This window comes from Oncorhynchus kisutch, linkage group LG3 (assembly GCF_002021735.2).
Source record: "Oncorhynchus kisutch isolate 150728-3 linkage group LG3, Okis_V2, whole genome shotgun sequence".
NCBI classification, from domain to species: domain Eukaryota; kingdom Metazoa; phylum Chordata; class Actinopteri; order Salmoniformes; family Salmonidae; genus Oncorhynchus; species Oncorhynchus kisutch.
The window spans coordinates 70,351,978-70,377,974 of NC_034176.2; the positions used below are offsets into that span (position 1 = coordinate 70,351,978).

The 25,997-nt window shown below is 39.2% G+C and overlaps 2 protein-coding genes across 2 annotated transcripts in view; both read left to right on the forward strand.

The window, feature by feature from the left end:
- The window catches only part of LOC109888415 (anoctamin-5-like), a 31,209-nt gene extending 27,323 nt beyond the window's left edge, over positions 1-3,886 (forward strand). The window contains exon 20 of the mRNA XM_031812963.1: positions 8-3,886. Within this exon, the coding sequence (XP_031668823.1) occupies positions 8-232 (225 nt within the window). The 3' untranslated portion in view covers positions 233-3,886. The remainder of the gene's footprint in view (positions 1-7) is intronic.
- A 1,146-nt stretch (positions 3,887-5,032) lies between these two features.
- Positions 5,033-24,446, forward strand: LOC109874773 (vesicular glutamate transporter 2.1-like). Its single transcript, XM_031812976.1, has 12 exons — positions 5,033-5,617; positions 7,386-7,641; positions 8,199-8,317; positions 10,137-10,251; positions 14,449-14,536; positions 14,670-14,756; positions 15,374-15,516; positions 20,072-20,221; positions 20,404-20,536; positions 20,738-20,848; positions 21,803-21,930; positions 22,060-24,446. The coding sequence occupies exons 1-12, from the start codon at positions 5,544-5,546 to the stop codon at positions 22,399-22,401; spliced, it is 1,746 nt and encodes a 581-aa protein (XP_031668836.1). The 5' UTR covers positions 5,033-5,543; the 3' UTR covers positions 22,402-24,446.
- The last annotated feature ends 1,551 nt before the right edge of the window (positions 24,447-25,997 follow it).

Sequence of the window (25,997 nt, forward strand, 5' to 3'; positions counted from 1 at the left end):
CCATCAGCACGTGGTGTTTGTGGTGAAGTTCTTTGTGGCCTGGCTGATACCGGATGTGCCATCCGAGGTGAAGGCTCGGATCAAACGGGAACGTTACCTCATCCAGGAATACCTGCACAACTACGAGGTTGAGAAGCTCAAGATCCAGCTGAGTCAGAGTTTTATCATTGAACCCAAACCTGAGGTCTGCACTGCCACCGACAAGCATGACGTGTTATCGGAGTGCCTGTAGGCCCCCAATCAGTAACTCACACCCACCAGGGTGTTGCTGTGAAGTCTCCTCCACTGATGGCAAACATACGTACAGTAAAGGGCTTCTGTCAGTGGTTGCAATCCTATCAACTGTTTCTCTTTGTTTTGTTGTTTGTTTATTTTCTAATGAGCAGCTAGCAGATTTCAACCTTTTCGCCTATATTAGGACTTTCATTGGAGGCAGGGACGGATTAATTTGATCGATGGCCACATCTCGTCCTCTTTTCTCAGCCTCCAATGCTGTCCAATGCAAGCTCCTATTCTTCAGCTTGCTTCATATCTTCTGTGCAATGATGTTTCTTGCAACTGATTCAGTCATTCAGTGCCAGTGTTGATCGTGATAGGATATTATGGAATCCTACAAAAGTATGTGCCAACTTGTTAAATGCTATTGGGATTCATGATATTGTACCTGACAATGTACAGCTTCTTGAAAAAAAGGTAATCTAATGCTCACCTTATCTACAATGTCATAATATGTCACTAACAAATGTCCAGCAAAGACTGCCAAAGATATCCCATGGCTTTTATCAGCAGCTATCTAATAAATTACCTTTAAAGAAATATGCATGTTTGATAGAGTGTAACATATACAAATCTAATTTATTTGCCTTCAAATGTTGGCATGTTATCTGCTTCAATTTTGCTGTAGCTGGGCTACATTGAATGTGATATGTTTTCTTTGCGTTACTGACATGTATGAGATATTTTCATGGGAGTCAATGCAAAAACTGTAAATTAAAGGCCCAATGCAGCCGTTTGTATATCAATATCAAATCATTTCTGGGTAACAATTAAGTACCTTACCGTAAGAATTTGCTAAAAGAGCTCAACTATTTTTTCAAGCAAGAATTTTGCTAGGACTGTCTGGGAGTAGTCTGAGTGGGGAGGGGAAAACTCAAAACTAGCTGTTATTGGCAGAGAGGTTTGGAACTTTATTTGTATCTGGTCTATCAACCAATTTACTACATGGTGATGTCACCATGGAAAGCTGAAACTCCCATCCATGTAAACCTGATGATTAGGAGGTACTGTGTATATTGTATGTTCAACCAGCAAATAACTGATCACTTTTTTTTCATCAGCTGTTGTACAATTGCGATATAAAACACAGGAAAAACAGCCTTTTGACTGCAGTGGCACTTTTAAAAATGGCTTCTCTCAGCTGGGTAATGCTAGATAGATGGTCCAAGAGGGCAATACACCCATACGTCTACTGTACATACACTACCGTTCAAAAGTTTGGGGTCACTTAGAAATGTCATTGTTTTTTAAAGAAAATCATATTTTTTTGTCCATTAATATAACATCAAATTTATCAGAAATACAGTGTAGACATTGTTAATGTTGTAAAAGACGACTGTAGCTGGAAACGGCAGATTTGTTATGGAATATCTATATAGGTGTACAGAGGCCCATTCTCAGTAACCATCACTCCTGTGTTCCAATGACACGTTGTGTTAGCTAATCGAAGTGTATCATTTTAAAAGGCTAATTGATCATTAGAAAACCCTTTTGCAATTATATTAACACAGCTGAAAAATGTTGTCCTGATTTAAAGAAGCAATAAAACTGGCCTTCTTTAGACTAGTTGAGTATCTGGAGCATCAGCACTTGTGGGTTCGATTACAAGCTCAAAATGGCCAGAAACAAAGCACTTTCTTCTGAAACTTGTCAGTCTATTCTTGTTCTGAGAGATGAAGGCTATTCCATGTGAGAAATTGCGAAGAAACTGAAGATCTCGTACATCGCTGTGTACTACTCTCTTCACAAAACAGCGCAAACTAGCTCTAACCAGAAAAGAAAGAGGAGTGGGAGGCCCTGGTGCACAACTGAGCAAGAATACAAGTACTTTAGAGTGTCTAATTTGAGAAACAGATGCCTCACAAGTCCTCAACTGGCAGCTTCATTAAATAGTACCCGCAAAACACCAGCCTCAACAATGAAGAGGCGACTCCGGGAAGCTGGATTAGCTAACACAACGTGCCATTGGAACACAGGAGTGATGGTTGCTGATAATTGGCCTCTGTACGCCTATGTAGATATTCTATTAAAAATCAGCTGTTTCCAGCAACAATAGTCATTTGCAACATTAACAATGTCTGCACTGTATTTCTGATCAATTTGATGTTATTTTAATGGACAAAAAAAAAAGTTATTTCAAAAACAAGGACATTTCTACGTGACCCCAAACTTTTGAACTGTAGTGTATGTTTGGTCTGATAGAGCCCTTTCCAGTGGATATAATCTACACTCCATTTGAAATGTTTTGAGTGGCATATTAAGTCATACCAGACAAAATATTAGCCCTGTTTTTGGGGTTGCATTCCTCTTTCTTGTTTAGATTTATGGTGAGATATGCAAGTGTATATATGATTTCTTCTGGTGTGGGAGGCAAATGTGATTTTGCCTGTGTTACTCGCACAGTCTGCTCTTTATTTTGACACTCAAACTCATTGTAAGCAGGGAAATCACCTTTCTCAGCCCTGTTAGTCATTACTCACTTAAGTTAAGTAGATCATTCCTGTCTGCTTTTTCAGTCATACTCTGTGTCTGTACTCCGTAGCACAATGGATGGCCTTCTCTTTTTAATTTTGTTTTAGCACAGAGCACTTATATGGGACTGATTTGATTTTGCCAATGAGTCTTTCAGACGGAAAACTCCACTACATTATTACTATTTAATGTCAATCATTCCAACATGCCTAGATGGTCTCATATTAAAAAGAAAGTTGACTTTAGATTACATGTTTCAAAGCAATTTTTATGAAATTCAACTTCAAAAGGGACTGTAGCTTATTGAAATGATTTCAAGTTACTGTAATGTGATTTGTGCAAACAGAGGTGTTAGCTATAGAGTATATAAACTCAGAGTATGCATCACAATCTCTTGTGTCCCATAGACATTCAATGTAAGGAAACATGCATATTTTAACAACATGAGTGAACTGTCCCCTTTACAGCAATAAATTAACACTATTTTATCACACATGAAGGATGTTGGGATATGTACAGTAGTTGCAACATTAATTTCAGTAAACAACCCAAGTATTACTTAGATTGTTGTACAGATTACATTTGTAAAGTATAGTTTAATCAATGTAAGATTAGGTATTTCTGTCGTTTATTGATCAGATTTTATTCTGTAGGCTTTTTCTAGGTTCATCTGTTTTGAACGAATCTGTTTTTTAAATAGCATTTCATGGTGATGGTGGAAACTATGCCATTGGATGATTTGACATGGTATAACTTCTACTTCAAAGTCACGTACTACATCACTATCTCAGGCTTGTCAATATTCCAGTGCTTGACTAACACCACTCTCAGCCATACAGACACAATCCCTTGGGAGACTCTTGACTCCTCATGTCCTTTTTGCATGCAGGGTGGAAGCCACAGTACATGACCAGTAGATCAATGCCTTAAATGTCTATGTTTACTTTTTGGGATGTACTTTAAAAACAGTAACTTTCTATTGTTCTTTTCCTATGATGTTTCACAACTCATATGTTTTAAAATCAGTCTGTGTTGTCTAAATATGTTATCTTGCTTGTTTTGCATGAAAGGCTATTGACCTTATTAACAACATTTTGATAATGTAATTCCTTTAAATAAAATGTTTCAGGATTTTAAATGTGTGCACTCTACAATTTACTGTTTAACTAAGAAATCTCAAATTCACATTTATTTCCAGTTGTTCAAAAATATTGTCAAACAAACATGTACAGAATAGGATAATACAGGCATGACAATAGTAGCCTATTCATATGAGAAATACTTCAAATATTTGACAAATAACAGTCAATATCATAACAGTCAATATCATGTTTTTTTTAAATAAAGTTGATCGTCACGATTTCACACCCAGCCAGTACTGCATGTAAAACGTAGTGTACTTCGAGGATGTCTCATTGGCCTAATGCAAAAACCTGATAGGAATTATACTAAGTGCCCGCCAGATGGCGTCAGTGCCTCAATCCATTTATATTGTATTAGCATTAGGTATGTGCCAGTTTATTTCAGAATCCCCATGTGTCTCTCATAGGTGTCTGGCTCTCACATTTTAATATTTCCCAATGACCCAACTTCAGAATGAATTGTGGTGGAACCGCAAGTCTTTCGAAATAGTCAAAAACGTGGATTAATGATTTATTATTTGCAACATTGCTTCAATGAATATGCATGGAGTAGCCTCCATATTATACCATTCTACCCTTTTATGTTATAGTTACAGTGGGGGGGTGTGCGCGCGCGCGTGTGTGTGTGTGTCTGTGTGTGTGTGTGTGTGTGTGTGTGTGTGTGTGTGTGTGTGTGTGTGTGTGTGTGTGTGTGTGTGTGTGTGTGTGTGTGTGTGTGTGTGTGTGTGTGAGAGAGAGCAAGCGAGAGAGAGGTGGGTGAAAGTGTATGTGTGGGGGATGCCTAAATTATTGATGGATTCCTGTTTTCACGGGAGCTCAAACCTCATCTGGTTTCCATAGCACCGCACTCCGGAGGCTAAGACAGTATTGTATGTAGGCTACACGTAGACTTCATGCCTGATATAAAAACAAACATTGGGAAAGGTTGTAAAACTGGAAATGACTTGGGTTTGTATGTCATAGCCCTCGCACTTTGTAAGGTTATGATTTCCAAATGCAATCAAACCATCCTTTCTTATTCCAGCCTGAACCACTCCCTAAATCAGTCGATTACAGTATAACAACAATAGCTTTCAGGACAGTAGGCTATATTGAATATCGCTCTGGTGATCAGTTATGGGGACGCGGCGTGCACCACGCGCAGATAGTGTGCACGAGGCTGTCGCTGACCTTGGTGCTGAACAGCCAGAGGTTCTCGCGACGTCAGAAAAGCTGGCTGTCTCCACATGAGACGCGCAAGCCCAGCTCTGTGGTTTATAGAAGCAACTCCACACACCGCCAGTTCCCGCTTTTGCTGATTGTTTTTTTTTGTTGTTTAAAATTATATGGTTATCACCGTAGACGCTTCTAACATTTTTCTCTTTCGTTCGCTTTAGGAATTATCTGTAGATTTTCATCACGATGGCATTGCATGCACTTGTACGTGAGGCGAACGATGAGTATGTAATGGTGAATGGGGAATCAGAGCTCATCTGATTTCTCTCATATGTAGGCGTTTTACAGCGATCGACGCGTGATAGGCTACAGATCTTGTCTGCTTTTCTTATCAAATAATCATATACATCGCTTGCTTCACCGGTTTGTTCGGTCACATTGTACCGTAACATGAAGCTTAAACAATAGACATTTTTTTGAAAAACATTAAATTTGGATATGGAGTCCGTCAAGATGAGAGCCAAAGAGGGGATAAAGGAATTTGGGGCGAAGACCCTGGGGCAGATGTACAAGTAGGTGTTGAAATTCTGTTTTATATGCAGGCTAGCCCATGTTTAAACATAGGGCTGGTTATGATTTCTGTATTTTCAAGTGATTGGCCTACAATATGGTGGTGTCATATGGTGGTGTAATGGTAGTAGACTACTGTACGTTCCTATCCTATGCCGAGAAGTGTGTTACTTTTATCTCAAACAGCTTGCAGTCATGGTCACGCCTCTAATAGAGGCGTAGTGGGAAAATTATGCAATTCTGTATAACCTCGTGAAAGCACAGGAAGGACCTTGATGTATGTGGAAAAAGTCACTAATACATTCACACATTGAACAGATAGCTAGGAAAAGCATTTGCCGTGAACTAGCCTAGTATGTGTGCGATTAGATCATTTTAAAAATCCACTGAGTGTTATCTTCGTTTGCAACTGCGTCCCTGTTATATTTTAAATATTTGACTGAAAACCTCCTGTAGTTGTGGGAGGGTATCTATTTCATTATTTACGGGATGGGTATCGATGTATTACTAGTCTAAACGTCGAACTGATTTGTCTTGCTAAGTGACAAGGGCTTCATTCAGACATATATTCTGATGCTTGTAGTTGCAGCATACTGTAAATAAATGTATTGTTGAAGCTCTAAATGAATATATTTCGTTTTGGTTAGAATATTTTTTCGATTCATTGGTGCTTCCTTCGATAGGCCTATTTTGATTCCAAATCCCACTTTAAACTTAGGCTGTATGAAATAACAGTTACATGTTATTGCGTAAAAAATATGTATTCTTCGTTGGGCATAACGAAATGATCATCTTACTGTAGTTCATGTAAATTACACATTATGTGCAGTAGTTTTGATATTCCAAATGTATATTCTAAACAGGAGTGCTTAATTAGATATCTTCATTGTTACAGTGCCGTTGTGAATTAGAAAGAGTTCTTATAATTTTTTCCTTATGTCGATTTCACATATATTTTTTTAGGTATAGGCCTAATACTGTAACTGTAGGCTAAGCTTTATTTGGGTTTATTTTGGGCAAACAAATTAATTGTGCATATGGCCAATAATGCATTTGAAACCGCAGCGTGAATGTTTGCCTGGAGAGATGAGCAACTGCCCAATCCGTGAATGCAAATGAGGGTGAAGGTGAGCGGTTGCTGCAATGCGGTGGACTCATCTTCATTCGCTTCTTGCTCCAATGTACGATGCTTTTTTGTCATTCGATGAAATTGAACCTGGTGCCGCTAACATACAGCGCTGTTTTCTATTAATGGTTGTTCAATTACCTTGCTAAAGTAGACTTTTCGTTTAATGAAAAAAACAAAAACATTTTCTGGTTCATGTCAGTTATCATGTTCTGAATCATGTTGGTTATCATTCATCAAATAGCGCCCCCAGTCGTTGGGGCGAATACACTATCCTCATAAAACAACGGATTGAATAGGCATATATATGTAATGTAGACCTAGATAACCTAATAAAATTATGTTTCAGTACGCTACCCAAAGACGATGGTTTTAAAATATAAATCAGTCGTCTTCCTTTTTTTCAAAAACTTCTACATTTTAAAGACTATTTTTGGACATGATGCAAGCCATATTTTGAAGGCTACAGGCTATAAAATATAGGCATGTAGGTCTATCATTTAACTTAATTGTAGGCCTGAATTGTTGCTACACTAAAATACCTTTATTTTTCATAACATTCAAATATCAAACGTAGGCGGATCTATTAATTTGATGCTGATTAACCGAGGAAATTGGATGACTTTTTATCTGGCTGTTTGAAGGGTGATGGAGAAGCGACAGGGCACTGGTGAAGTTATCGAACTAACAGAGGACGGCAGGCCCTCTGAGGCCCAGGAGAAGAAAGCACCCCTGTGCGACTGCACGTGTTTTGGGCTGCCCCGCCGATATATCATCGCCATCATGAGCGGTCTAGGCTTCTGTATATCCTTCGGCATCCGATGCAATCTGGGCGTGGCCATCGTGGGAATGGTCAACAACAGCACTATTCACAAAGATGGGAAGATCATCATCACAGAGGTGTGTATGGTGCACACTTTACTGACGTCAAAATCGTGTCACCGCCCTCCTGCTCCATAATTTGCCGTCCCTAAAAATAGTCCAGATGTTGGAGGTCTCCTAATCTTCTCACACTTGACCTGACCTTATATTGAAAATAAAAAATAGGAAAAGGCAGATAGAGGACATTTCCCTTATTTTATTGGTTTTATAGCGAGATTATCTCATTATTTTTCAGTGCAGCCATAATAGGTATGCCACAACCATAAACTATGGTATCCCATAATAACACAGCATTTAGCCTGTGTGTCCTACACATCGGAATTGTGTACCGTATATGATAGTAGTGATTATTGCTCACATTTCTGCTACTCACTATATCCTTATTTACTGTTATGATATGAGAGCCTTATGATTTGGTTATTAAGGTTATTATACGGTATTATACGTTTTGTGAATTATTGTATTGAATTATAATGAAATTATACATGTGAAGAGGATTTATTATGATGTTTCATCGATTTTTTATGGTTTGTTTTATTGTCTTTTTTTATTGTCTTTTTTATTTCACTGGAAAGAAAGCGAAGTTCAACTGGGACCCAGAGACAGTCGGTATGATCCATGGTTCGTTTTTCTGGGGCTATATAGTGACGCAGATCCCGGGAGGGTACATATGCTCGAGACTGGCAGCTAACAGGTAGGCAGGCCTACATTATTATTATTTTAATTTTTTGACAAAAGTTCTCATTCCCTCTCACAGTCTCAAATGTGATTTATTCGTTATTATTCAATTGGTTACTAAATCCATCACTATGAAATGAACGACCCTCAAGAAAAAAATGAAAATAGGTCTGATTTATTTTAGTCATGAAGAGATGTACCCGAGCAACTGTGATGATGATGTTGGCTACTGAAGCCTGGATATACTATCGGTTTTCAACGTATTATTATCACACCTTTTCCCGTCAGAATACATTTTGTGATAAGCAATTTTCTAACAGAATAAACATTTTAATGGTCTGAAAATGTTGCAGACACAATGGCATACAAGGGTTTGCTTGGACGTTTCAAATCTTTACGACAATTCGGCCTTTATTGTAAATGAGAGGGAGGATTTGTAGGCCTGTATTGTGACCCAAGGTTTAACAGACAGTAGGCATAGTAACCAGTGTGACACTGTGACTGCAATGGAGAAGGCCATTAATGGGGAATTAATTTGGGAGGGAGCGACTCAGCCGCTGACGCTGGCAGTACTATTGAGATTTGACCGTGTCGCTCCGGTCCACAGGGCTTTCTGCCACCTGTTAATGAGGTCTCCGGGGGGAGCCGTGTCTAATTTGCTGCATTCTGGGGGCATGGCGACAAGCCCGGTCCTCGTCGCCGAAGGCTTACTCACGCTCATATGCACTGTGCACAATAAACATGGCTTATAAATAAGGTTAAGGCCTAGCCTGCATGAGGCCTGAGCAGCATTAAATATAGGAGATGACAATAGGAAATCTAGGTTTAATTACTTTATATTTAGTGGGTCTTTGGACCTCAGTTCATCATAGTAGTGCCCATAATAATTTGGTGATGGCAATTTATACCCTGAATATACATGAAGAAAAACTATACATTTGGTTGAGTATATACAATATTACTATTTGTTGAGCGGGCTATTTAAATATATACGATGTGTGACATGTGTTTAATCTAGTTTAACGTATAACATGTTTATTGTCTATATGCTTTCTTGATTGACATTGAGATGTAATCGAATCAACCTGTCTCGTGCCAGAGTGTCGCCTCAATCGGATTAGAGTTGCCCCCCGCGTGCTGGTGGGAGGGGCGGGGTCTCCGGGTGTGTACAAGACGTGACAAAAATTTAAAAAATACCATGTTTCGTGTTATTCATTAGCGATTGCCTCCACTGGCTCAGCTGCGCTGAAAGCAATGTCGTCTGCTGTCGGCACTCCCTGTCATCACGCTTTCATTTCTTTCTCCAATTGAATTATTGCAATCAAACGTAAATTGAAAAGTTAAAGGTGCACTAGCCAATGCTTGACATGAAAAAATCCAAGTCTTAAATATTTTAATTATGCAAGAAAATTATATATATATAATTATAATATATAATATATATAATTGAACGTAAGATTGGCCATTTGATTAGAATAAGAACAGCAGGCCGAATATAGGCCTTATATAATAACCATTGGAAAATGGGATAGAGAAATTACATTAAATAGCCTATTTGAAAAGCACTAACTCCATGTCGATAGTAAGCCAGTAAATGAGTGTGGAATGTGATATGTTCGATGGGTCCCTGATGAATTTAGCCCGGATGGCCATAAAAAAAATCTGAGATTAATAAATGAAACATCAAGTCAATGAGAGGCCTAGGCCTTTGAAGAATAAATTGGCCAATGCATAAATGCAGCTTAATAAATCACTAGGCCTACTGGATATATTGTTTATCAAAAGGATAAACGACATACGATATGTGCAAATGTATATATTTCTGTTTCATTTAGGGTTTTCGGTCTAGCCATTTTCCTTACCTCGACGCTCAATATGTTAATCCCCTCCGCGGCACGGACCCATTATGGACTGGTCATCTTTGTGAGGATATTGCAAGGGCTGGTGGAGGTAAGGAGTTATTTAATTCAAAAGTCACATTTCTGGAGAGCTATTTTTTTCTATGCACATTTTAATTGAGATTGCATTGGCCTATCCTGTCAATACCACAGCTTTTGAAAATGGCCAATTTTCCTTTGTGGCATTTCAATTATGATTAGGTTACAGTATACCAGAGGCAATGGAATAGAGGCAGTACAACAGCCAGAATTCACCCTGGAGAAATGTGAGACTGTTGTATTGATCTGCAGCTGGGTATTTGTTGTGGGAGAGTCCTCTCCCCTGTCTGTTCTAAAAATATGTTCTGCGTTTTTTACACAAAAATTAACTGTAGTTGTTCTGGTTTTGTCCCATCTTGATTACTGTCCGGTAATATGGTCACGTGCAGCAAAGAAAGACATAGAAAAGCTGCAGCTGGCTCAAAACAGAGCAGCATGCCTTTCCCTTAACTACACATCAGTCTTTCCTGGTTGACGGTTGATGAGAGATTAACTGCTTGTCTTGTAGTTTTTATGAAAAATATTACTGTGATGAAAATTCCAGATTGTCTGCATAATCAAATAACATACAGCTCAGACACCCATACATACCCCACAAGACATGTCACCAGGGGTCTCTTCAGACACCCATACATACCCCACAAGACATGTCACCAGGGGTCTCTTCAGACACCCATACATACCCCACAAGACATGTCACCAGGGGTCTCTTCAGACACCCATACATACCCCACAAGACATGTCACCAGGGGTCTCTTCAGACACCCATACATACCCCACAAGACATGTCACCAGGGGTCTCTTCAGACACCCATACATACCCCACAAGACATGTCACCAGGGGTCTCTTCAGACACCCATACATACCCCACAAGACATGCCACCAGGGGTCTCTTCACAGTCCCCAAGTCCAAACGAAATGACGGCAAAGCACAGTATTTTACAGAGCCATGATCGCTTGATCTCCAATTACTCAAGCAAACAGCAAAATGACACACACGCACGCACGCACACACACACACACACACACACACACACACACACACACACACACACACACACACACACACACACACACACACACACACACACACACACACACACACACACACACACACACACACACTATCACACTATCACACTCTAACACACACACTCAAACACACACAATCTACACACACATTATTCTTTAGTTGTATTGTTGGTATATCTTTATACACTTATTTTACATTTGTGTAATTGTTCTTGTCTATCAGTGTATCAGTGTTTTCCCACTGGGCACAGATGGCAAATTAACATTGATTCCACGTTGGTTCAGTGTAATTCCATTGAAATAATGATGTGATTCAACCAGTGTGTGCCCAGTGGGTTGTTACTTGACATGTTTTATGTTTTTATGTGGGCCCCAGGAAGAATAGCTGCTGCTTCGGCAAAAGCTAATAGGGAGCCAAATAAACCAATAAACCTGATGAAACATATCTGCTCTACTCTCTGGTAGCAACACCACAGTTAGAAAAATGCTGGTCTAGCCAGAATCATATTCCCAAAGACAATGTGCTGAAACATCAGCAGCTCATGAATCCACTGTTCAGTAGGCATATTGAAACATGAGATGTTGGTAGCGGCTGCCTTGTACAGTAAAACATGATGCCATGTTGATACTGAAGGGCAGGCTACATTCACAGTGTCATAATAAAACACATCCAGCTAAACAAATCAGATGTGGAAAAAGTACTCAAATGTCATACTTGAGTAAAAGTAAAGATACTTTAATATAAAACGACTCAAGTAAAACTGAAAGTAGATAAGTAAAAGTAAAAGTTGTCAAAAATATAAATAGTAAAGTAAAGTACAGATATCCCCAAAACAATGACTTAAGTAGTACTTTAAAGTATTTTTACTTATTTACTTTACACCACTGAAACAGATACACAATCCTGGCAGCAGAGACAACCATTGAGAATCATTTTGAACACCATTGATGGAATTTTAGAATAATACTTTATTGTCCATTATCTTGCAGAGATTGGAAATGTATATTTATTCTCACAGGCCTGACTAACTACTTTCAGTGCAATAATTATATTAAAATAATTGTCTATAGGCTGTGTTGGCTGTGAGTGATAGACATAGGGTTCAAATGAATGTCTTGTGATAATGAAGGGTGTAATTCAATAACAACAGCACATCTACGTGTTTGGCATTGATGGCTGAGGTGAGACTGGGCCAGTAGCTCCCATCTGGGCACACACTGGTTGAATCAACGTTGTTTCCACGTCATTTCAACGAAATTACGTTGAACCAATATAGAATAGACGTTGAATTGACGTCAGTGCCCAATTGGTCCTTGATTTGAATGAGCCATCATGTGACAAAGGCTAATCTGGTTATGTCTTGTTTTTGTCTCTGTAAAGAAAAGGCTTCAGTGTTTTGAGTAAATTCAGTAAATAGCGCGACATGAATTAAGTTGGGCGTGGCATACATTCCACGAGTTTACAGGAGGACCTAAAAGTGATTCATATATAGTGATCTCAGATCAGTCCAGTGGATAGCTAGGATAAATCTCCTCCTAGCATGTCCATGCAGATTGCATTTTCAAATAGCACACTCTGTTCCAATTAGCAGCTAATGAACATTTAATGGCAGCAGCATTGTCAGTGTAATGAGAGGCTCATCAGTTAGCTCAGAGCACTGCGTCTCTTATTAATGTTAATCAAAAAGGCAATGAAGAGAGGTATGTTGGTTTTGGTTTGTGATCATATTTGATTTACAACCATGGCAGCTCATATCTAGTAGTATCATCTCTTGTGATTGTCAGCTCAGTGCAGGCAAATCTATTATCAATATGTCTTATGTTTACAATTTCTCCCATTATTCTGTGACAATCTGTTTGAATTCCACAGTTTCCTACATTTAGTCTTTAAGATGGTTGTGTGCAATCTCATGTTTTTAATTCCATTGTTTTATATATATTAATCAGTTGGGCCAAAATGGGTGAAGTATTTGAAGGACATGTGAAAAATGATTAGAAGACAAGGTTAAGAGGACAAATGCATGTTGCATTTTACCAAATGAATCCAATCGCAGGTGGTACTGTAACACGTTACACTATATCTTAGCTAACACATTAAGGGCGATAGACTGTAACAAGGCTCAAGATTCAAGGCCTGCCCACTTGGCACACACTGGTTGAAACAACGTTGAATTGGTGGTTATTTCATGTTCATAAATGTTTAATTTTACCCAATGAAACCCACAGGGGTGGTAATTGTAACAAAATGCCTACAAGTTTAAGAGATTACATGTTACCCCAGGAAAGGTAGCCTATCGGTTAGCGCTTTGGGCCAGTAACTGATTGGTCGCTGGTTCAAATACCCGAGCCCGACAAGGTGTCAATGTGCCCTTGAGTCAGGCACTTAACCCTAATTTGTTCCAGGGACGTCATATTACTGGATGACCCTGTAAAACTGCACCTATCAGGTATATGTGACAAATAAAACATACAGTACCAGTCAAACGTTTGGACACACCGACTCACTCATGGCTTTTTCTTTATTTGGACTATTTTCTACATTGCAGAATAATAGTGAAGACATCAAAATGATGAAATAACACATATGGAATCATGTAGTAACAAAAAAAGTGTTCAACAAATCAAAATATATTTTAGATTCTTCAAAGTCGCCACCCTTTGCCTTGATGTTGACACTCGGATATAAATGATGAAGGGCGGTAACTATAGAAACAAGATAGCTTTATTCACGTCAGGGGAATTTAGTAAAAAGTGTCAGCCTATTTGCAACACACCTCCTTGTTATTATATTTCCATTGTTTTGTGTTTCACCTGCATTCAGTAGTCTATGAATTGCATGATTATGAAGGCATACGTATGAATGCATGTAGACTTATTTACAGTGTATGTAGTTCTGTCTTGTGATGTACATGTATTATGTCATGTTTGATGTTTTGTGTGGACTCCAGGAAGAGTAGCTGCTGCTTTAGCAGTAGCTAATGGGGATCCTAATAAAATGTGAAATACTAAATGTTAAGCAGTATTGCTAGAATCCATTGCTATTGCCATAAGGAGCAGGATGATCAGCATTTTCTGGCCATCTTATTCATTATAACTTAATGATAATAGCAGCAGTATGATTTACTTTAAACCAGTTACCTACTCTTAGTTGCTCTGTGGTGTGTGTGACCTACCCAGGGAGTAACCTACCCAGCCTGCCATGGGATCTGGAGTAAGTGGGCTCCTCCTCTGGAGAGGAGTCGCCTGGCCACCACCTCATTCTGTGGTAAATGCTATTTTCAAAGTATCTTATCTGTCACACTATGGTAGTGAAGCAAGAGGTACAGTAGTTGTACTTCCTTTGTCTATTTAGATTTCCTTTTTCTTCTCTTCCCCCTCTCTACCATTTCCTCTTACAGGTTCCTATGCTGGTGCTGTCATTGCCATGCCTCTAGCAGGGATCCTGGTGCAGTACTCAGGCTGGTCCTCTGTGTTCTATCTCTATGGTAAGATAGAGTTCCATGGCGATGTTATAGCTTCCAAATGTAAAAGCATGAGCTGATGCACACCCATCCCGAAGAAGGCACTGCGTGACAAAACGTTGGTTATGTTTACCCACTCAATTGTTGGGAGCATATATAGAGTTTTCAACTGTTATTCTTTTTATATAGCTATCAAATAAAAAAATTAAAAAAATTCACATTCTAACCAACAACCTATTTGAAAATATGTTGCGTATAGTACATCATCTTCAGGACATTTTAAAGCTGGTTGCTGATGCTTTCAGACCTCCAGACCATTGATTTCTTCCCATTGTTTTTGTGGGACTGTTCTCCAATAATTTTCCATCTCACCCTGGACTAGATGAATTTGACCTTTCTGTCTGGGGTTTAGTCTATGGGGGATTTCTGAAAGATCAGACTGCCTTTTATGAATTTGATGTTATCGTATAGGCCAATCTAAGCTTTTCACATGTTCACATACAATAATGACACAATTAAAACACATTTACAATAGGGTTTCTGTAGCTTTGCTGCATGGTTCCATAATGACTAGAATATATACATAATCCACCACCCATATTTGATTTATCCTGTGTAACAATCCCAATATCATTGTGCAGGGTGCTTTGGGATCTTCTGGTATATGTTCTGGATCCTTGTGTCGTATGAAAGTCCTGCTGTGCACCCTACCATCACCCAGGAGGAACGAGTCTACATAGAGGAGAGCATCGGGGAGAGTGCCAAGCTCATGGGCCCTGCTGAGGTGAGGGACAGGGCTTGAGGTTGGTTGAATAAAAGTTGTTTGAAGGGTTTCAAACAACTTTCACTCAACTAACCTCATGCCCTGCTTCTCTGTTTCAGTGAAATAATCCAAATCTGTGTGAAAGTTTGACAAAAGTTTTTTAGTAGGCCATTACGTTTTCTGAGTGATATTAGGCCAGAGTTCTCAAAGTCTTCAAAGTCCACTTCTCCTCAAATCGATTCCTATGATATTAAATTGGGAGATGATGCTATGCCCCACTTTCTATTCAGGCTTGTTTTGATCTCTGCTCCCCTGAGGCCACATGCATAAACTGCGAGTACATCCAAAATATACCACAAAATGTGCATGCGCCAAAAAATATATACAAAATATAACTTGTGACAATGTGCTAACCGATCTGTAAACTTTAGACCATGCGGATGCACATCTCTGCTAGTGGATGGAAAATCTATGTGTTTCATTTTTTTAGTCTAACATGTAGGAATCTCGTCTTTTCCTGTCTATTTTATTTTCAGAACCATTGCAGAATAAATTCCTCACCATTTCTAGCCGTGACGGGTTCATATTCTTACAATGCCTTTCTCTCATTTAAGTGGACCTTGTAACCCAGTAAATAGATAGGCTATATATATTTCAAGTATAAGCAGCACGTTCTATACTATATAGTCAAATTTAACAGGTAAACATTTGATCTTTTACATTGAAGTAGGCCTATGTTGGCTACTGTAAGTACACAACGTAGTCTCGAGGCAATCTCTGACACTCTGACACTCTATTTAGTATGGTATGTTACGTTAAGTTAGCCTCCTGTGACGCGTAAAAAAATGTTTGTGGTCAGAAAATATGGTTATTTATATTTCATTGTATGTGCAGAATTGTCCTCTGTATCTGTCATTAGGATGTAAATATTACAAAAGTCAATGGGTACAGTAGATGAATAACATAGATGCGGCATGTGGGTGTCCACTACAGAGCACATTTTTTATAAACTCTTATTTAGCTCTTATTTAATGTGAAAAAAATATTACAAGTCCTGACAACTCACTTAACTATTCCTGTGAAATCCACATACTAGAAACAATTTGAATATCAAACTCACAAAAATGATTTTTAATAATTACACACACTTCTTTTCAAATTACCATAAAATGTGCACATTTTGGACGGCAGCCATTTTTTTTAAGAACCAGGAAGATAAAGTTGTCAAAGTCACACCCCCACATGTGATATCACTGAAAAGCCAATCATGTCCTCTCAAAGGGACAACAGGACTTAATACAGTGGCTTGTATGGCCTTAGAGATACGGACCAAGAACTGATGTCCACTAAAAAGGACAAAAATGAATTGATGGGTCTCAGGAGTTTAGGTTACATTATGAAAGAATAGCAGTCGTGCAATATTCTATGAATTACAGGATGTATAATATCATACATTTTACCCAGTCGTACAATAGCATACGAATTGGATGACGTAACTTATTATATATCTTGGATGACGCATAGTATTGTACGTCTTGATCTGAGACAAGGTTGCTTGTTGCACCATAACAACAAAGGAGAATTATAGAGAGAATTTATGTTGGCGGTCAGGGGAACTAACGTCAAAAAGTTAGGAGAACTAAAATGACAAAGTTTACGTGAATTTATGTAGCAGGTTAGGTGGATTAGGTTAAGTTTAGAATAAGGGTTAGCTAAAATACAAGAGTTGTCCCTGACGCGATTTGAACATGCAATTTTTGGATTGCTAGTCTGTCGCGGATTAAGGAAACAGCATGCTTCCAAACTCAGCTAGGCTAACCGAACGAGTGTGCTCACATACTCCTTTAATAGTCCTTCGTTTGAAAAATGAGAAAAAGCAGCAATAGTAATATTTGTCCATTTGGAGATATCATAGCCAGTATACACGTCCTCAAAATAATCAGAATTGATTTAAAATAACTAAAAATCTGTCATTTATTTTCATAGCTGTGCAATTTTGCATCGGACAAGGATGTTTGGTGTAGTATTTTTTTGCATGAGGACCAGTCGTCTCTCGATGAATGACAACAGGCACTTCGGCTTCAAACTTTGGCTTGCCTGGAGAAAATGTTTAGTGTGCCTGAATAGCCGAAAAAACCCTTGCCAGTCCATAACAAAGAAAACAGTCACAACATGTCATCATAATATACAGTTGAAGTCAGAAGTTTACATACACCTTAGCCAAATACATTTAAACTCAGTTTTTCACAATTCCTGACATTTAATCCTAGTAAAACATTCCTTGTTTTAGGTCAATTAGGATCACAACTTTATTTTAAGAATGTGAAAAGTCAGAATAATAGTAGAGAGAATGATTTATTTCAGCATTTATTTATTTCATAACATTCCCAGCGGGTCAGAAGTTTACATACACTCAATTAGTATTTGGTGGCATTGCTTTTAAATTGTTGAACTTGGGTCAAATGTTTCGGGTAGCCTTCCAAAAGCTTCCCAAAATAAGTTAGGTGAATTTTGACCCATTCCTCCTGACAGAGCTGGTGTAACTGAGTCAGGTTTCTAGGCCTCCTTGCTCACACATGCTTTTTCAGTTCTGCCCACACATTTTCTATAGGATTGAGGTCAGGGCTTTGTGATGGCCACTCCAATACTTTGACTTTGTTGTCCTTAAGCCATTTTTCCACAACTTTGGAAGGATACTTGGGGTCATTCTCCATTTTGAAGACGCATTTGCGACCAAGCTTAAACTTCCTGCCAGATGTCTTTAGATGTTGCTTCAATATATCCTCGTCATTTTGTTCCTCATGATGCCATCTATTTTGTGAAGTGCACCAGTCCCTCCTGCAGCAAAGCACCCCCACAACATGATGCTGCCACCCCCGTGCTTCACGGTTGGGATGGTGTTCTTCGGCATTCAAGCCTCCCCTTTCTTCCTCCAATCATAACAATGGTCATTATGGCCAAACAGTTATATTTTTGTTTCATCAGACCAGAGGGCATTGCTCAAAAAAGTACGATCTTTGTCCCCATGTGCAGTTGCAAACCGTAGTTTGGCTTTTTTATGGCGGTTTTGGAGCAGTGGCTTCTTGCTTGCTGAACGGCCTTTCAGGTTATGTCAATATAGGACTCGTTTTACTGTGGATATAGATACTTTTGTACTTGTTTCCTCCAGCATCTTCACAAGGTCCTTTGCTGTTGTTCTGGGATTGATTTGCACTGTTTGCACCAAAATACGTTAATCTCTAGGGAGACAGAACGCGTCTCCTTCCTCAGCGGTATGACGGCTGCGTGATCCTATGGTGTGTATACTTGCATACTATTGTTTGTACAGATGAATGTGGTACCTTCAGGCGTTTGGAAATTGCTTCCAAGGATGAACCAGACTTGTGGAGGTCTACAATCTTTTTCTGAGGTCTTGGCAGATTTTCTAATATTTTCCAATGATGTCAAGCAAAGAGGCACTGAGTTTGAAGGTGGTCCTTGAAATACATCCACAGGTACACCTCCAATTGACTCAAATGATGTCAAATAGCCTATCAAAAGCTTCCAAAGCCATGACATCATTTTCTGGATTTTTCCAAGCAGTTTAAAGGCACAGTCAACTTAGTGTATGTAATCTTCTGATCCACTGTAATTGTGATACAGTGAATTATAAGTTAAATAATCTGTCTGTAAACAATTGTTGTGAAAATTCGGTTACTTAATGTCGGTTAGGACATTAAGTAGATGTCCTAACCGACTTGCCAAAACTATAGTTTGTTAACAAGACATTTGTGGAGTGGTTGAAAAACCTCAGTGTATGTAAACATCTGACTTCAACTGTATACACAAACTGTTCCAAACTGTTTTGGCCCATCATTCCTCCCTGACCAACCTCCCTACTTTCGCTTATGTCTGAAGTAACTAGAACATTAGTAGGTATGATACAGTACTTCTTGGAGGTGCTCAGAAATACGTGAAGTATATTCCGTATGACTCTGAGGCCAGGCTGATGTACTGTAATAGATGTTTTATTTATTTAGAGTAGACAATATTTCAGAATTCGCGGGTAGACCATCGTAAACAGGATTGTGGAAAAGTCGATGCAAAACATTGTTGAATTCAGACGTTCTGCTGACAGGTCAACAGCAATTTCCATTGCTTTCTCTTTCAGAAACGGACAGTTCTTTTGCCAGCTACAGCATAAATTACTGCAAAAGATTAAAAGATTCTGCCAACACAGTAAATAGACCAGTAGCTTATGTAAAATATTTGACAGTATGGGTAGCTACAGTATTGCTGTGTGATAGGAGCATAACATCATAGCCTATTTCATCTCAGAGCCTATAGGAAGGCAAGACATAGAAGCCCAATGATCTAATGATAAACTACATATTGAATAACAATTCATATTTTGCATAGAAGTGTGATGGCTGTAGCATTTAGCCTACTTTTAAATGGTTTAAAATATACAATAAATCTATCAGAATGTGCGGACAGGCACTCTCTATAGGCTGCATGTATGTGTTTCTCTCTTTCTCACCACTGCTAGCCTTTCACCGGTAACTCATGTATTTTCCTCCCTTTTGCTCCATCGTAGAAATTTAAGACCCCTTGGAAAAAGTTCTTCACCTCCATGCCTGTCTATGCAATCATCGTGGCCAACTTCTGCAGAAGCTGGACCTTCTACCTACTGCTTATCAGTCAGCCGGCCTACTTTGAGGAGGTGTTTGGGTTTGAGATAAGCAAGGTGAGACCAGTGGAGCGTTCCCAGGATAGGGCACCAGTCTAGCCAAACAGTGTTTCTGGGGTATGGTACTCGAGGCCTAGGTGAGGGAGGGATGTGTGAAAATGTTGTGCTAGGCTCTAACTGACTTTAATACCTTTTAATACCTCTATGTTGATGTTGATTTCAACTGTTCCTGTCCTCAGGTTGGCATGGTGTCTGCCCTGCCCCACTTGGTGATGACGATCATTGTGCCCATTGGAGGGCAGTTGGCTGACTACCTACGCAGCAGGAACATCCTGTCTACCACTACAGTTAGGAAGATCATGAACTGTGGAGGTGAGAGAACCCCTTCAACACACTATGCACAATTATATCAGATGTGTTTAATAGAATAGTACTGCTTTTACACTATCTGTATGATAGTGATACAATGACTGTAGCAAAGCAATTCTGTTTGGGACTGTAATTAAATTGCAACTGTGATGGCCCATATCCCCTGGGTTACTGTAGCATGTGTGTGACTGTCTGTCTCTGCAGGGTTTGGCATGGAGGCTACGCTGCTGCTGGTAGTGGGATTTTCCCACACAAAAGGGGTGGCTATTTCCTTCCTGGTCCTTGCTGTGGGCTTCAGTGGATTTGCCATATCAGGTCAGTGTCTGTTAAACATGTGGTATCAGAGAGTCTGCCAGTATAGATCACAGCTGCCTGTACTACTTTACTATTTGTAGACAGGGAACAAATCTACCAACAACACCGTAGATTCTGTCTAGAATGGCCACTATTTATTGCCGGTTGTTTATTGTCATGAATCTTGCCATGGAAGCAGCACTGAGTGATTTCCTCTAGATGGGCCGGCTGAAAAATCTAAGTAGGCTATATCGTCAAAATTCAAGAAAACAAAACGTAACTTTTTGGTCTTAATTTAAGGTTAGGCATTAGGGTTAGCAGTGTGGCTAGGGTTAGGTTTAAAATCACATTTTATGACTTTGTGGCCTCCAGAACAAGATTAATGATGAAAAACTAACTTGCCTACTTATTGTTCCACAGCCACCGATGTGGTCTAAAAAGGACTTGCAATCAGCAATATCCAGCTACAAAGGGAACAGGGTCGATTTCTCACATTTCTCAAACATCTATTCCAGCTGATGCTTGTGGCTGCAAGGCAGACCTTGGTTTTACTACTACTCATTTTTCTTGGGCTTTCTCCTGGAGTATTTAATAATTCAGCACAAGTCCCAGAGGAGCTGCCATACAGGCTGGCTGTGTGCAGCTACAGAGGACACTCAGTGTGGGGGAGGAGATTCACTGGCTAGCTACTCCCTTTGCAACAAGATGGCTGCATGGTGCTTTGTTTTCATCACAATTTAATTTCCATTACATTTATATTATGTTTGGGATATTTCAGTAGTTTTGATACATCCACATACTAGTACTCCATTAAGGGGGATGTGATCTTAATGAAAGAAAAAAAGGTAATTACTAATGGTGGTTTTTATTACCTACCTAGAATGAGCTCTAGAGACCATAAGGGCTAGATCTGTCATGTAGAGAGTAACTTCACACTGAAAACCTTGTATTTCATTCTGAACGTTCTTTCATCAGGATTCAACGTCAATCACTTAGACATTGCTCCACGCTATGCCAGTATCCTTATGGGCATATCCAATGGTGTGGGCACCCTGTCTGGCATGGTATGCCCATTGATCGTAGGTGCCATGACAAAAAACAAGGTAAGACATTCTGTTACCCTTGGAAAGTCCATAAAACATTATGGTTTTACGTAGATTCATTATCGGATAGAACTACAATTCTCTGTGACTTTGTATAAAACACTTTATATTCCATCTGTACACATGAAGACTCGAGAAGAGTGGCAGTGGGTGTTCCTCATCGCTGCTCTGGTTCACTACGGGGGAGTCATCTTCTATGGCATCTTTGCCTCTGGAGAGAAGCAGCCGTGGGCCGACCCAGAGCTGACCAGCGATGAGAAGTGTGGCTTCATCGATGAGGATGAGCTGGCAGAGGAGACGGGCGACATCACCCAGAGTTACGGTGCCCTGGGCGGCGGTCCGGCCAAAACGTATGGTGCCACTACGCAGAACGGGGGCTGGGCTGACAGCTGGGATAAGAAGGAGGAGTTTGTCCAGGAAGAGGCAGAGGGAGGGCCGTATGGCTACACGCAGGACCAGGACTACTCCTAGAGACAGGAGACTCACTGACCATCAAACGGTAGACTTATTTTGTATTGTTTACCAGTTTAGACGAAACAAGTCAAAAACCAAACACAAAAGATAACAATCCATTGTTGTAGGTTTTGCACAAATTCAAATCATTATTTCAAAATATAAAATGAGTTCAAAACAGGATTTTATTGTGCAAATAAAAATATTACTATAGAGATGTAACACATATCAAATTGGCAGATCTATTTGTAAACGTAATATGCATATAAATTATAGATATATTTATTTGGAGTGCAATTGTGTGTAAGTGTGAACCATTTCCACCTCATCAATCTGAGCTTCTTCATTCTGGAGAAGCCTGTTATGTACGATCAGACAAGATTTAACTGGCTTCCTGGATCATTATACCTAACTGGTTCTTATTACAACTCCTCATGAGCCAGCCATTGCAGTGTAAAAGAAACATGTCACTGTAAAAAGGGGACCTAACCAGGAATGAGACTGTATGTCTTAGGTTGTACAGTATCTCTTCTGAATGCACTGAAAGTAGTGTGTCCTTTTAATGCACAATATCATTTTCTTTTCTTATTATTATTGGTGTGTAAAACTGTGTCTTTAACACAAAAAGGCATAAAAATACAATAATGTTTTGAAGAACGACATAACACTTTCGCCAGCTGATGTAAAAGTCTTAAGATGCATGAAAGAAAAAAAAATGACGAAGTGTTGCTCACGTGTTTACTGTGCCATTTTGAGAGCTTGGGATATACGGTTCTATCTGCATTTTCTTTCAAAATTGAGTTAGTAACATAGCCTTGTTCTGTTCAATGTTCTCTACCTATATACCCCAATTGAAGTTGTTAAGTTCAAAAGAATACAAGATAAAAATAGCTGACACCATTCAAACCAATGAGGGTTTGGAACTTTGAAGCCAATTATCTCAGAATCATCTTCTTGCAGATAGAACCTTATAGTCCCAAGCTCTCTATTTCATGCCTATAACAATGTTACATCTGTTGTTAAAAGTGTACGTTTGGAGGTTACAAACATTCATAACTCAGTTATGTAATTATTATGATCATTATGTCAGTTTTATTGTCTGGTCAAGTCAAGTCATTTCAAGGCATTTCAATGAGCTTTGTTGTTGTTTAAAGGTAAATGTTTGTCTGAGGTGACTAAAGAAAAATAACTATGATGTATAAGAGCACATGGACAATATAACCAAATGCTGCCCGGCACTATCAAGGGCCTGTGCAATGCAGAGAAAGACCAGCCAGCCGATCCAGAAGTAGCCAATCAGTATATCTACTGTACAGACAGTCCGTCAGCAGGAGATATGTTTTGCTAATGAAAAGGAAACATTTTTAGACTGGGATAGTGACCCAGATAGACAATGTTGTTAAAGAAAACTATACCTTACCAGTCCAGGAGGACAATTAGCCAAGTTGGGGATTGAGATTCATATTACATATACTTGTAAAAACATTAGAGCATTACAGAATTGAAAGACATGACAGTATAGCTGTGACTGCCTATGTAATGTATGTCACATTTAACGTTTACCATTCCTTAAAGAGTAGGTAGACAATCAAAAGAGCAGCAAGACATGATTTAGCCAGTGTGTATAGAGTGGGAATGACCAGTGTAGAGATACTGGGTTCCAGTCAATGATTTATATATACACTAGATGACTGACAGGGGCCTTGTTTAGAAACCGCCGCGCCTCCATCTTGGCACTCCCCAACATTGTAAATAAATATTTTGGAAGCTATAAAAAGGCATTTATTAATGTACACATTTGTTTTTGCCCTGTTTATTCTATTACAGAAACATTAACGCATACTGTTAAATGATATTATGTGAGCTAAACATTCCAAAAAATACATGTAAAATGTTTTCCTTAAAAGTATAAGTTACTGTCCCCATTACAAAAAAAAGAAAAACTTAAATACATGTAATTTTGGCCTATAAACATTTAATTGTAATACTATAGAATTCCATTAATTCCAATGGAGGATTGCTCCTACTGGGAAGTGCCAATATGGCTGACCGGTGGCTTCAAAGCCTCTCATTGGCCAGTAGATAGCATCAGCAATCCAGGGTTTATATACATCATTGGTTTCAGTAGCGTGTCAGGGACCTAAACCTGCTTTTCACTGTCTGTCTGTGGAGACCTAAAGTCAGCACTTCACAATGTATTTATGGAAATGTATTTATGCATGGAACAAAGCCGTAGACTAAATGTACTTTTTTATTTCTTTCACAAAATGTATTTTGTCTCTCAAACTGTTACTAATGTGTCAATTTCTTTGCACAATTTACCAAAGGTAACGTGTCAAGCTGGGTTTGAACAGGAGGGCTATATACTAAAGGAATTGCTGGACATTGCAGTGAAGGCCTCTGTAGGCCTCTCCAGGTGGCGCTAACCATACTCAGTGTACAAAGCAATAAATCCATGGTAACAGTTGTTGTCAACCATTGAAAAATGTAAAACACTAGCATATGTAACTAGAGCGTTACTTTTACGTTTCAAGTCGTGTTTTTTGTGATATCAAATATAGAAAAGAACAAACACAAGTACTTGTAAAAATATAAAACCTATGTAGTTAGAGTCCTCCACACAGCTCTTTGACATGCTGATAATGCAGGGAGTTTGTAAGGGGACTGCTCACCAGAAGAGAATGATACCCTGGGCCATTCCTGTGACATGGAAGATGTCCTTCTCCATATATCTATGGTTCCACTCCTGTTGGTGTCTGCGCATCCGTTGTTCTGTACAGTTTTCAGTGGACGTTTTGGAGGGTGTGCTATTGTTCAGTTAGAGTTTTCTCTCTCTCTAAACCCTGTTGGTTTGATTGATGTGTGTTCTGTCAGTGGCTGGACCCCTATTGCCCCCTTAACCATCTGTCTCTAACTACCTAAACCCCTTTCATTGTTGCAATATTAAATGACGTGAAGATTGTCTGTAAAGGTGATCTAACATTTACAGAAATGGCAGATGTATAACATGATGTAACGGTACCTTCTTCCTGTTTTGTGCCTCTGAGTGAAGTTACAGTGTGATTCTATGGCTTATTTTGCTGTGTCAATGGAGAAATTTGTTGATGTCAAAATGAAATGCTCTATATATCCATTTTATAAAAAAACAAATGAACAAAACATAACTTGTGTCTGTATTTGTGTGAACACATCCACAATCATACAGCTCAATCAGTGAAGTCTGTATAGGCAGATGAAGAAGCCTGGCTTTAAGTCCAATTGCTGTATTTATGATTCCAAGGGGAAAAGTGCCTAATGTGTCTGACTACTAACATTGGTATAATGGTCCTTCAGAGTTACAAGCTTGGACAAGAGCACCCTCTCTCCCAGAAAATGTGCTTTGTGGTATACCTTGCATGATGTCTGCGCACGACCAGAGTCCGTCTTGCACTAAGCTTACAGGACATGGTGACCCCTCTCTACCAAAGGACCCTTCCTCCCTCTCTATTCACCTTCTTTGACTTGTAGTGAAATCAATGGACCAGTCCCTCGTGCTCAGCCGAACCTATTGACTGTTCTAACCTCTTAATGGAGATGGGAGGGAGGAGCAGCACTTATAAGGCTATTTGGAAGAA